We start from the raw sequence: 12410 nt of genomic DNA on the forward strand, positions 1-12410 counted from the left end.
ATATTTATAGAAATGGTACCATGAAACTGGTGCATACAAGAATAAGCAGCTTTTGTTCTTTCGTTTATGTGCTCAAAGTAAAAAAAAAAAAGCTATGAAGCGGGCAACATTGACCACGTCATATCGCTTTTTATTTCCTTTAAGCCGCTTGCAAAGCAGCCCATGCAAAGCCGTTTGCACAGCAGCGAGTGCTGCTGTGCATTATGCCTTAAAACTGGGCAGAAGACTAGACGTGAAGCAACATGAGGGAGGAGGGTGGGAACCACAAGGGATGGGGGAGGAGGGCTGGTGGTGAGGAAACAAAGGCCAGCAAGAGAAGAGTGGGGTGGGAAAGCACAACGGACAGCAGGAGGAGGTCAGGGGTCGGGAAGCATAACAGATGGCGGGAGGAGGAAGGGGGGATGGAGAAATACAAAATACAGCAGGAAGAGGGCAGGTGGGGAAATTCAATGGATAGCGGGAAGAGGGCAGAGGAAAGAAACACAAGGGAGGAGAAACAGCAACTGATGAGGGTAGGACTGAAGAAGAGGGATTGCAGACACATGCTTTCTCTAAGAGTGCATGTACAAAAGTATAAAAAGAGTACCTGTAAAAGCCTGCAGACAATGGACGGGCACTGGCTGCAAACAGGGAGCTGTATTTGGCCCATGCTCTATGGCAGGGACACCTGCGAAGCCCCAGGAGGAAGCCATAAGTGAGGACAAGTCAGTGACCAATAAAAAGCGAGGAAACAAGAGTGATGCGGAAGCCAACCAATAGTAAGTAATAGTAAGTAATTAGCGGGCTCTAAACCCCTTTTATGATTTTGTTTTTTACAAGAGATTTTGCAAATGCAGTGAAGGTGAAACTTAAAAATAGGTCCCTGTCCACTGTTTGGGGTCCAGAGTACCCCTAACACCAATGTTCTTCCTCTCCCCTACACTTCCAACCCCCAGGGACCATTTTGTGCATGCAGTGGCACATTCCTCCAAAATTAAAAATACAGGAGTACTTGTGTACCGTCCTCTTGGCCACAATGCTACCTTAAATCCTGAATTTGAGGACCTACAAGCCTCTCCTTCTTTCTGCTAGCCAAGTGGCATTAGAGGGTAACTCAATTTATATGTGGATGACACAAACACCACTGCATCTCAGGACTTTATTTATCCTTTGGAATCTATTAATCTTCTCTAACTAGCGACTCTTCCTCTGTTCTTGGCAAGATATACTCTTGATCTTGTGTTTTGTACAAATAACCTGATCAGGTTCCTTCTCTACCCCCTCCTTGGTCAATAATGTGGCAAGGTTTTCATGGGTCTTAATACAGGAAAATAAATTGGGCCCACTAACGCTCAGCCATAAATGAGTGCAATGGCCCTCTCAAACAAATGCTACTATACCTGCTTCACTATTGAAAGCTACGCCCCTGCTCTTGGCTGCATGGATCAGTATGGGATAACAATTCTATTCTGTGACCTTTCCTTTTCCCACAGTGCTTCTAATACCAATAGGGGTATTTATAGGAAGCACAAAAGAGTGGCACAAGACAAAGAAGAAGCCATTAGAGAGGAAGGGGAAGAACCAGTTCCTTTCCATCTACACCCTCCCCCTACACCATTACTAAAGTCAATTTAAAAAAAAAAAACACATCGCAAACATGAAGAACTTGAAGTTCAGCTGGTGTAAATTTAGAGTGCACCTCTCCCATAGACACACTTTCATTTATTTGTATTTATTAATTTAATTTTTTAGATGCCCTGCACATCTAATTTATGAAAAATGGGATGGCAACATGTGCTTACTTGTCAGAAATCTTGTCTGGAATGTGGGTCAGCTCCTGGCGGCTGTGAGCTGCCCCCCCAAACTGGCTGGCATGTTCGACCGCTCGACGTCTGCTGGACAGCTGGCACTGGAAGTAGTCTTCCAATCTTGGCATCTGCTGCAGAGCCTTGGGCCCAGGAAGAATTCGGGTAATTACATCTTTGTCTCTTCCCATCTTCAGGAAAAAAAGGAAAAATTACAATGTAAAACTCTATCTCCGCAGACACTTCTGCCAATATTTCATAATATAATGGTGCTTCAGTGGCTTCTCCCACCTTTTGTGAACCAAGACAGTCCTTTAACGGGTGGTCTCGCAGGTGCATAAACTGATGGTGATGACATGTTCAACACAGCCTTTTCGCAATACCAGTCCAGCACTGAAGGGTATGTGGGTACTGACCGATCCATTTATAAAAAATGTCAGGCTTTAGATGAATTATGTCAAATGATTTCTTACAGTGAGTGAGTAAAACTTAGTTTTATTTGTAGAGACACATGAGCTGGTTTTGTGATGTTACTGGTTTTGTGATGTCTCCATCCCAGCTTTATTTATAGGCCCTGATTCTAAAACTGCCAGAGAAGGAGGCGGTATTCACTGCACCTGCTAACTATCAATAACTCAAGTGAGGAACTTTCTGGGTGTTGCGTTGATAACCCAGGTTCCAGAGTTTAGCCCTGGGGTGTAGATTTAGTACTTGTCACGAAAATAATGAATTTTTTGCATTTTACTAGCCCTTTTTCCCTGATAAATTTTGAAAGATTTATTTCCGGTGCTATCTCTCAGATTAAAACAGTGAAGTGAAGTAATTCTATGTCAAAACTGGAAGCTTCAGATTATGCTTCTCTATCTTTACTACAGAAAATTACAGCAGCCAATCATAACGCAGAAAAAAATGAAGCAGTAGAACAATTACATTTCCCAACAGGCATATCCCCATCATCATCCCCTTCCACCAATCACGTCCCACCAGCCCCTATAAGACTCCATAGTTCCATAGTCCTTCCTCTTTCTTTGCTGCTGTGCAGTCACAGATAAGTGCCATTTGACTTGTTTATTTTGATCTCAGTGGTCCGGGCCCAATGAACGTGACGCTCTTCTCAGTGGCCAAGGCTCATTAAATGGTATTATCTCTGAAAAACGGTAAGCCGGTCATTTTCCCTTTCAACGGGTCCACTTTATCAGTGGAGTGAGGTAGGAGTGCTTAAACCCTTCAGAGGTTTGTCCTCTTTTCATGGAGGACCCCACTTACACAATTTCTCTGGGGCGCTTCAGGAAAAAATTGTCCCTCTTCATTACTGTGCAGATCTTGTAGTTTTGGGATTACTCTTCCTGTTCCATCACCTGCATGGAGCTCCCTCCCCAACCCTCAACTCCTTTCTATGGAGGCCTGGACTTGGTGCATTGCAGAATTACTGCTCACTAAATCCCTGAAAAGTATGTTGAGTATGGGGATGCTCCTTACAAATTCCAAGTGGAAGAAAGGCTTTTAACTGCCTTGGATCACTCCTTACAGGAGTCTGTAAACTCTGCACTGGTACTAGCACTGCACTCCTTCACCATATCATTAAAGCACTATGGCAGATAAGATTTGGGAACAGGGAATTTCTGAAGCAGGCCCCCTGGCCAACTGCCTCCTCTTTGGTGACAGGTTCATAAAAGACCTCAGCAAATTGCCATGTTGCTATTTTGTGGCTTTGCATAAAGCCCAAACCTCTCTAAAGAAGGTATTAAAAAGTGGCCTTTTTGCAAAGGCTGGACGCTCCTGGGGTCGGGCCCCAGGCCGTGGTGTTCACCAGACCTCCATTCAAGGTTACAGCCACAGGGAAAGATGAGTGTGGGTGAATTCTGGACAACAATTTCTACGTCTCCAGAGCCAAAGGGGGCAGAAGAAGTACTATCACAGAGGATCCTCATCCTCCAAATCCACTTTTATAGGTAAAAACTATTCCCAGTACCAATGTGATTTTGGGGAGCAGGATCAGACATTTACTCCACAACTGGGAAAAGATCATGCAGGATGCATGGATGTTTCAGACGGTTCAGGGATACAGAATGGAACTCTTGGATATCCGCAGGCAGGGTGGTTGGCCCCTTCCTCTCCATTTTTCCCAAGCAGAATGTTTCTTCATAAAGACCAAGATTCATGAGTTGTTATGCAAGGAAGTGAAATCTCTCTTTCCCACACTCCAGGGGTTAAGTCAGCATGATCTTTCTGGTACAGAAAAAGGGTGGACCCTTCAATGCTTGGGTGGTGCACCACCACTTTAAGATGGAGGGTATTCATCCTTTAAGAGACCTTCTACAGGAGAGGGATTAGATGGTTTGCCTCAACCTGAAGAATGTCTATTTGACGATCCCGGGCTCCTCCCCCACAGGCATTTCCTCCAGTTCAAGTGGAGAGGGAGCTGGTATGAATTTGTGGCCCTCACCTTTGGCTTGTCCTCAACTCCTTGGTGATTCACTAAGGTGCTAAGGCCTGTGGTGGAGTTGCTCAGGTAAAGAAGGTTACACTTAATCTACTTGGACAACCTCATAATCATGGCTCAAGAGAAAGACACAGTTCTCCTCCAGCTCTAATGCATGGTCCAATTGCTACAGGAGCTGCAGTTCATCATCAATGTTGTGAAGTCTCTGTTGGATCCTTCCCAGGCATATGAGTTCCTGGGTATTTCAAGTCAATTCGACAGTAGCCCATCTCAAACTCTCAACCTCGAATAGTGTATCCTTCAAGAAAGAGTTGAGACAAGCATTGTCTTCCCAGATGATTTCCTTGAGGGTCCTGGTAATGACTGCGGGTCTTCTGGCCTCATCTATTCAGGCAATTTTCCCAGGACTCCTCCATTACTGACCTCTACAGTGAGTCAAAATTCTCAAGCTTTGCAAGGAGTTGCCCTATTCGGAACATGTAGCTTTGTTAGAGGAGGCAAGGACAGAGCTCTTCTGGTGGCTCAAACATATGGACGTCTGGAACGTCAAGGTGATTTTTGTTCTGGATTTGACCATAAAATCGGATGGTAGCAGGTGGGGCTGGGGAGCTAGGTGTGGTCCATTTCCCACAGGAGGCTAGTGGTCCCAGGAGGACCTCCACCTTCATATCAACAGCCTGCAGCACTTGGAAGGTTCCTCTGCAGTAAAGACACACTCCCCATGCAAAGCGCAATGCTGTAGCCTCCTGCAGATGTATGTCTCGGCAGTCAAATACATGAACAAACTGGGAGGCACTCGACTTCTGGTGGAAGTTGCTAAAGATTTTTGCCATTTCTGCCTGGAACAGCACATTTCGGTGTACTCCAGTTCAGACGAACATGGGAGCAGATTGGAACTCTGGGTCACTTCAGGATCCCAGCGGCTGCAAGACACATACCAGGGTCTTTCAGTTCTTAAACCTGTTGTGGGGTCCATGTGTGGCAGACCTCTTTGCAACTCTTCTCAATACTTCAGTTAGAGACCAGACCCCTAGCAGTGAGCTCTGATGCCTTCATTCAGTCTTGGCACAGGAATCTGCATTATGCATTCCTCTGTTGTCATTGATTCAGAGAGTTCTGAGCCAGGTGAGGCATCAGAGGGCAGAGTTGATTCTGACCTTTCCCCTTTGGAGAGTACAGCCTTGGTTCTCAGTGACACTGGAGCTATCTTGTGACCTTTCAGTGTGGATTTTGATCTTCCAGGATCTTCTCACAGACCCAAATGGATTTCCTCATCCGTTGGTCTCCGAGTGCTGGTTGAACCTTGTGGCTTGGTGGGTTTTGGGAGATCATGGTGCCAGTCAAACATTTCAGAACAGGCTAATTTATTCCTCTTCCAATGCTGAGCTCTGAGAAACCATAAAGAATATGCCTCAGCATGGTGACGTTGGGTTGGTTGGTTCATTGAGAGGACTGTGGATCCCTTGAGTGCAGACCTATGGCTGATTGTAAACATTTTGTCCCAATTGGCAGCTGAAGGATTAGCTTACCGGACAGTTAATAATTTCTGCTCAGCTATCTTGACAGGCCATCCTCATGTTGAAGGTAAGCTGGTGGGAGAGCATCCCTTATTCTGTAGGCTCCTAAGGGGAATTTGGATGTTGTGGCTGCTCAGACCTAGGTACTCATTGTTGTAGGATGCAGATGTGCTCCTCTGGTTTTTGCGCTCTTCGCCAGAGAACAAAGATCTTTCTAGGAAACAACTTTCAGCCAGGTTGACTCTCCTGTTGTGTCTCATATCATGTAGACAGGTTTTAGATGTGAAGGCACTGGATTTATCAGGTAAAGTATTTTTTCCAACTGGGGTAATGGTTCGAATTTCCAGTATCACTAGGACTAATTCCCATTGTGTGACTTACCCAGCGTTTTCAAGCAATCATAAACTCTACGTGATTAAGTGTCTCAGGGACTATGTAGATTTTAGCAATCTCCCAAGGGCCAGTTACCTATTGCTCTGAAAAAGCCCTTTCATCCAATTTCCTCAGCAACTATTGCCCATTTGATCAAATGGCTATTATTGGGAGCTGGGAATGATGTATCCATATTTGGGGCCCACTCTGTTTGGGGTGCAATGGTGTCAAAAATGTTCGACATGGGTTTCTGTTTAGAAGACAGTATGGCAGCAGCAGATTGGTTGGCTAAATTAACATATAGGCCCTCATTACAACATTGCCGTTATTGACCGCCTACCGCCACAGCGACAGCAGGCAACATACCGTCGCTGTGGCTACCAGCCGCCCACCCGCATTATGACCGTAGACGGAAATCCACTAGAAGGCTGGCAGAATACCGTTGACGGTCATGGCGGCGGACAGCGGTAAGGTGGCCCTGCTGTCAGCAACAGCGCCATGCCAGCAAAACACCGCCGACCGTATCATGAGCAATGATATGGGCTGGCAGTGTTTTTCTGGTGGACACTGCTGCTGGCAGCAGTGACACGTCCTGTCTCCTGCCGGAGGACCCCCTCAATCAGGTATGTTGGGTTCTCCAACAGGAGAGAGGGTCGAGGGTGGTGTGTGAATGTGTGGGGGTGTTGTGTGTGTGGGTGTTGTGTGTGGGGGTGTGTGTCTGTTTTTGGATGCGTGCATTTGGGTGTTAGTCACGTTGAATGAGTGCATGAATGACTGAATGTGAGTGTATGTGTATGTTGTGTGTTGTGAATGCGTGTGTGCGACAATGTATGTTGGTGTGTGGGTATGTATGTGTGCATGCGTGGGTGGATGTTGGTATGCGTGTGTGTATGAGTGTGTATGTGTGCGCGCGTGGGTGTATAAATGTGGGGTGGTCGGGAAGGGGATGGGGGAAGACTCTGGGGAGGGGGAGGGGGCAGGGCGGAGGAGACCCCTATCAGTGCCAGGGAAGCAATTCCCTGGCACTGAAAGTGCCGACCACCATGGTTTTTGTGGCAGGACGCTTGCCACGAAAGCCAGGGCGGTAGGTGGGGTCATAATCCTGAGGATTGGATTGGATTGGATTGCCGCCGGTCTCCCGCCCGGCGGCTGCTACCACTCTGGCGGATGGAGTGGTACATTGGCGGTTTGGCTTGAGCCAAACTGCCAATGTCATAATTTGGGAAAAGGTACCGCCAACCTGTTGACAGTACCTTTCTCCAAATTACCGCTGACTGCCAGGGTCCCAATGAGGGCCATAATGTCTTTTACCATAAACCATTGTTGATGTGGTTTCAGGGTGGTGGAATAGCTTTGAACAAGCATAATCCAAAGCTTCTGGCCCTGACATAGAATAACATTTTTTCAAGCTAATACGTCAGGAATTATTAGTTCTATTAAGGACTCAGAGGCAAGGATTTTCTTAAACTACGTTATGTTTTTTGTATTACATGAGTTATTGCAATATTACTATGACATATTGCTCTCCTTAATATTGTTGCTGTGGTCTGCTGGGGATGATGTTACAATAATGTTTTTTCTTTCTGCTAGGTGTGGATTCCATACCATCTTAAACGGTCTATGGGGATACCTTTCTGAAGTGCAGCGTTCCTTTACAGAGAGTTCCTGAAACGTTTTGACTGGATGATTCACACAGTTGTGGACAGTATGCTGAAGTTCCCAGGATCCATGCTGGGGACAGCACTGTTGTTTTCTTGGACTTGTTTGTGTTACGCAAAGAAAGAGGAAGGACTATGGAACTATAGAGCCCTATACGGGCTGGTGGGCCTCATTGGTGGAACGGTATAGTGATGGGTCCATACATCTTGGGAAATGTAGTTGTTATATTACTGCATTTGTTTTCTGTGTTATGATTGGCTACTGTAAATTTCAGTAGTAAAGGAAGAGAGGTACAATTCTCTCCTCCGAGTCCTTAATAGAAATGGAAATTCATGACCCGTTAGTTTTAAACTGTTTTATTATTTCACAATTCGAGACTCCCTGCGCATAGATTGAAATTTAATCCCCTAGTTATAAGTAGGTTCCTTTGAGTTGCTGAGTTAGTGCATTCTCTGTAGACAACACAATTTCCTTAAAACTACATGCGGAATGGATTTATGATACAGTCCCATAATGTAACGAAGCCGCCATATATGCAGAGAAAGCAAACAAACCTTGAAGCGAATACGTTTATGGTGTGTGTGTGTGTGTGTTTTGTAATGTCAGCCATAACGGGATGAGCCAAAAGCAGGTCAACAGTCTAGTTGCTGACCAACAGGAATTTCCTGAACTGGTAGGGAAGAAGAATGAAGTGGCCTAGGGGACGAGAACTCCGTGGGGAGGCTAGGTTCTCATGAATAGGCACTGTAAATCAGCACAGGAAAAACAAATAAGCAAGAAGCCATTCTACAGCCCTCAGTGTCTTCATGATTGACGGCCACCGCCACCTGTTGCCAGTTCACAGCAAAATAAACTTTATATGTCCGTGGGCAACAAAAACTAAATGATAAAAAAGACGCAGCAGTGCTAGTGTTAAACTCCCACAAAATATGTAAATTATGTGCTGCTAAAAGAAGAAGTGTAGGTTTTGGCACAGAAAAGGTCAGTAGAAACTTTTAAGTCCATAGTTTGCAAGTGCATAGGCCCATCTATCACAGTGATTGTGATGGATGTTTAGGAGAACAGGCTCTTGCAAAATGAGAAGCTCAGAAACAGTTGTTTAAGCATCACACAACCTCACACAGAAAGCAGGTGGAAGTTTATCTGTATTTTTGAGTGCGAAATTGCATTGGTGTTTTTCCTACAAAATGTTGCTAAGTGAGGCTTTAAGTGCACAGAGCAGTTTGCTTGGCTCTCTCATCACAAGGACACATCTCACATAAAATGTCTTGCGAGATACTCTTGACAAGACATTTGCAGCATGAAGCAGTCTCTCATGGCCAAAAGTTATGTCAAATTGCATAATGCAAAATTTTGAGAAAATTCATGAATGTTCCATGGCATAACATTTTTAAAATTCTGAAATTTCACTCACATAATTAACATTTTTATCAGTCGTACTTCTTTTGGGACAAGGTTTCAGTGAGCCACGATAGTTAACTTTTGGGTTTTCACCATGACTCTTCGTTTTTCTAGTTTTGAACCATTAGAATTACAGCATGGGAAATGGTGAGGAGATAGTCGAGAAGACATTCCTTTTGGCAGCTAAATGAAGTGATCATGCACTTGGATCCTCATTTTACGTTATTATGGGCAGTGGGGGTAAATGATGAGAAGCATTGATGGGATAGAACATGTAATAGATAAACTAGGTATATCTCCCATATGTCATCTAACACCTTTGATGAGTTCCAAATAGTATCTTGTAGGCATTGTCCTGTGCTCTTTTTGGTTATGCAAGGGTTAAGCTTGGCCTAATATGTGGTGCTCTGAGCACCACTGGGGTATGCCGGTCTCTCTTCTGGAGAAGAGATTTTGAACAAAATCCCCTCTGCGTTTGCTAACATATATGTAGAGGCATGTAAGTATGTGTTTTGCCAATTCTTTGGAAACGTTTGTGAGCACATTCCAATGCATTGTTTTATTTGTGACTGTACGATGACAGACTACATAGAATATACATTAAGATTCCATGTTGTACATTTACATCCCTATTCTCAAACTGCATTTTGTACTATGTTTAATAGAATTGCAACATCTATACCTCCACCTCTCCTATCCTTTATGTGTGGAGAATGTCGCTTCAAATGCAGAGATATTGGCACACATAGGTATAAGTTTTAGGAGTAACTGTGGGAGGGACGTGGGTAGTGGCTGGAAAATTGTGAAATACTTACTACTAAAAGGGAGGAGCTTGGGGGAGTAAGAGGAGGTTAAGGGAGAACTACAAAGCAGAGTGAAGAGGGACTTGTACCCCTTCCACAAAAGTGCAAGCTCCTCCCTATTCACAAACTGCACGTCTATAGTTACTGCTGCAAAGAGGACCCACAACAGTTATAAATGTACTACACAGAGATGGAGTACATCCATCACCACCCATGGCTACTTACAAGTCCTGCAACACCCTCCCACATAAAATTATAAAAATAGAGACTTAAAATAAAACCCCATAGCACCTACTAGTGAATTAAATGATTTTTTAAAACTATTTAACATTACACACACATTTTATTTCATGCTAAAAATTGTCTATAGACAAAACACAATTAATATTATTATTATTATTTTTAATTTCAAATATTTTATCCACTTTTTAAATATGACTGTTTAACATTCAACAAAATTTAACATGAATATGTATTAAAATAATTACATTACTTTTAATTAATTGTGTAAATCACTTTTAATATATTAATACATAATATATAAAATTATGTGGTAGTTTTGTAATTTAAACTTGAGAAAAATAATTTTATTTTAATGACATATAGGTAAAATAATGCAATTTTTAACTTAATTTTAACTTTATTTTAACTAGGTTATTACTGCTAAAACCTTTTATACTAAAGGGCATAAAAGTAAGTAAATAACATGGCAGTAACATCTTAGATATTTTTCAATTTTTATTGAAAATGTACTAAAACGTTAAAACGTTTCCCTATACTGACTTCACCAACACCCTCATTTCACTGGGTGGGGATATGTAGATCTACCCTTTTGAGTAACTTTTCACTTGTAAATGGTAAATAACCTAAGCAGTGAAGTTGCTCAAAAGCAGAAGAGTACATTTACTGTAACTAAATGTATATGAGTAGAGTGTGAATTGGACCTTTAGTCTGTAGGATTGGTAGAAGTGGAATTAGTGCAGGGAGGGAGAGTAGAGTGATTTTAAAGGTGGCTATGGTGGGAGTCAATAGAGATTAGACATGCTTTCACACAACTCAACATGCACACACTCACACCTCCAGACATGCACACACAACACCCAACACCCCCTTCCCTGTCGGAGCATCCACTTAACTGTGTCCACAGGGTCCTCTGGCAGGAGACGGGACAGGGAGCTGCTGCTAGCAGCAAAGTCCGCCAGCAGAACACTGCCAGGCCATATTATTTCTCATAATACGGCCGGCGGCGGTCTATTGGCGTGGTGCTGCTGGTGGGAGCAGCGCCACCTTACCACCATCCGCCGGCATGGTCACAGCCGGATTTCCACCATCCTTCTGTGGTCATGATCCGGCGGACAGCTGGTAGCCGCGGAAACGGTCTTTTGGCGACCGTCTCCCCAGCGGTAGGCGGTTTTTACCGCCAAGGTCCAAATGAGGGCCATGGTGTTTACTTGGCATTCATGGATTTATCATACACATTTGACACAGCTGAGGTAGACAGACTTTGGCAGATTATGGCAGAAATGCGGATAGCGAGTGCAATTATAAATCTCCTCCACAGGCTCCACGCAAAGAACAGAGCTAAAATCCGGTATAGTAGAGAAGGGGATCTTTTAGAAGATTTTTTTTCTTTAGTAGGGGTTAGACAAGGATGCGTATTAGCCCAATCCCTCTTTTTCCTGTACATAAATAGTCTTGAGGATTACTTGTGCAATACTGGAAATATTATCCCAAAGATGGACTCAGTTCCTGTATTACTATATGCTGATGATGCAGTATTGATTGCACAAACAGCCAATGCCCTGCACAAATTTTTAGATGCCTTTAACAGGTTCATGTGCATTCTGGGTCTAAGGACAGCTCTCACTAAATCTTTTGTAATGAAATGCGGCCCAAAGGAATCCAAAACTCAGAACTTCATGCTTGACGGCTCAGAAAATTGCTGCATTTTACTTATCTGGGTATACCAGTTGACATTGCTTTTAATTGGAAATGTGTTTGAAAAGTTAGATTATATCAATTTCAAAGGTCAATTGAGGCTGGTTTAAGATTTACCAAAAGATTAGGGCAAAAACTGGTGTTAACCAGTATGTAAATGTGTGTCCATTGCCACCTTTGGTGCAGGGCTGTGGGGATATGCCAAGAGCAACTGTATACAAAAAAATTTAAATACATTTTTAAGAAGACTGCTGGTAGTCCCACAATCCACCCCCACTAAACTTTGCCATGAAGAGGTAGGACTTGGCTTTATTGAAGATAATGTTAAATTACAGCCCCTGATACACTGGCTCGAACTACAGAGAAAACAGGAGGCACATTTTTGCAGAACAATCTTGGCATATTGTCTAACTCTTAACAACACACTAGACATTCACTGGCTCTGTTATATAAAACAGAGTTTTAATGAGCTTGGCCTCCCAGAGCTTATTTC

At 43.6% G+C, this 12410-nt stretch overlaps 1 protein-coding gene across 1 annotated transcript in view; it reads right to left on the reverse strand.

Annotated features, from left to right (window-relative positions):
• Nucleotides 1–12410, reverse strand: part of LAMA4 (laminin subunit alpha 4) — a 557086-nt gene that overhangs the window by 71101 nt on the left and 473575 nt on the right. Inside the window, exon 33 of the mRNA XM_069234539.1 lies at nucleotides 1782–1975. Coding sequence (XP_069090640.1) covers nucleotides 1782–1975 — 194 coding nt within the window. The remainder of the gene's footprint in view (nucleotides 1–1781; nucleotides 1976–12410) is intronic.

The sequence above is a fragment of the Pleurodeles waltl genome, chromosome 5 (assembly GCF_031143425.1).
Source record: "Pleurodeles waltl isolate 20211129_DDA chromosome 5, aPleWal1.hap1.20221129, whole genome shotgun sequence".
NCBI classification, from domain to species: Eukaryota; Metazoa; Chordata; class Amphibia; order Caudata; family Salamandridae; genus Pleurodeles; species Pleurodeles waltl.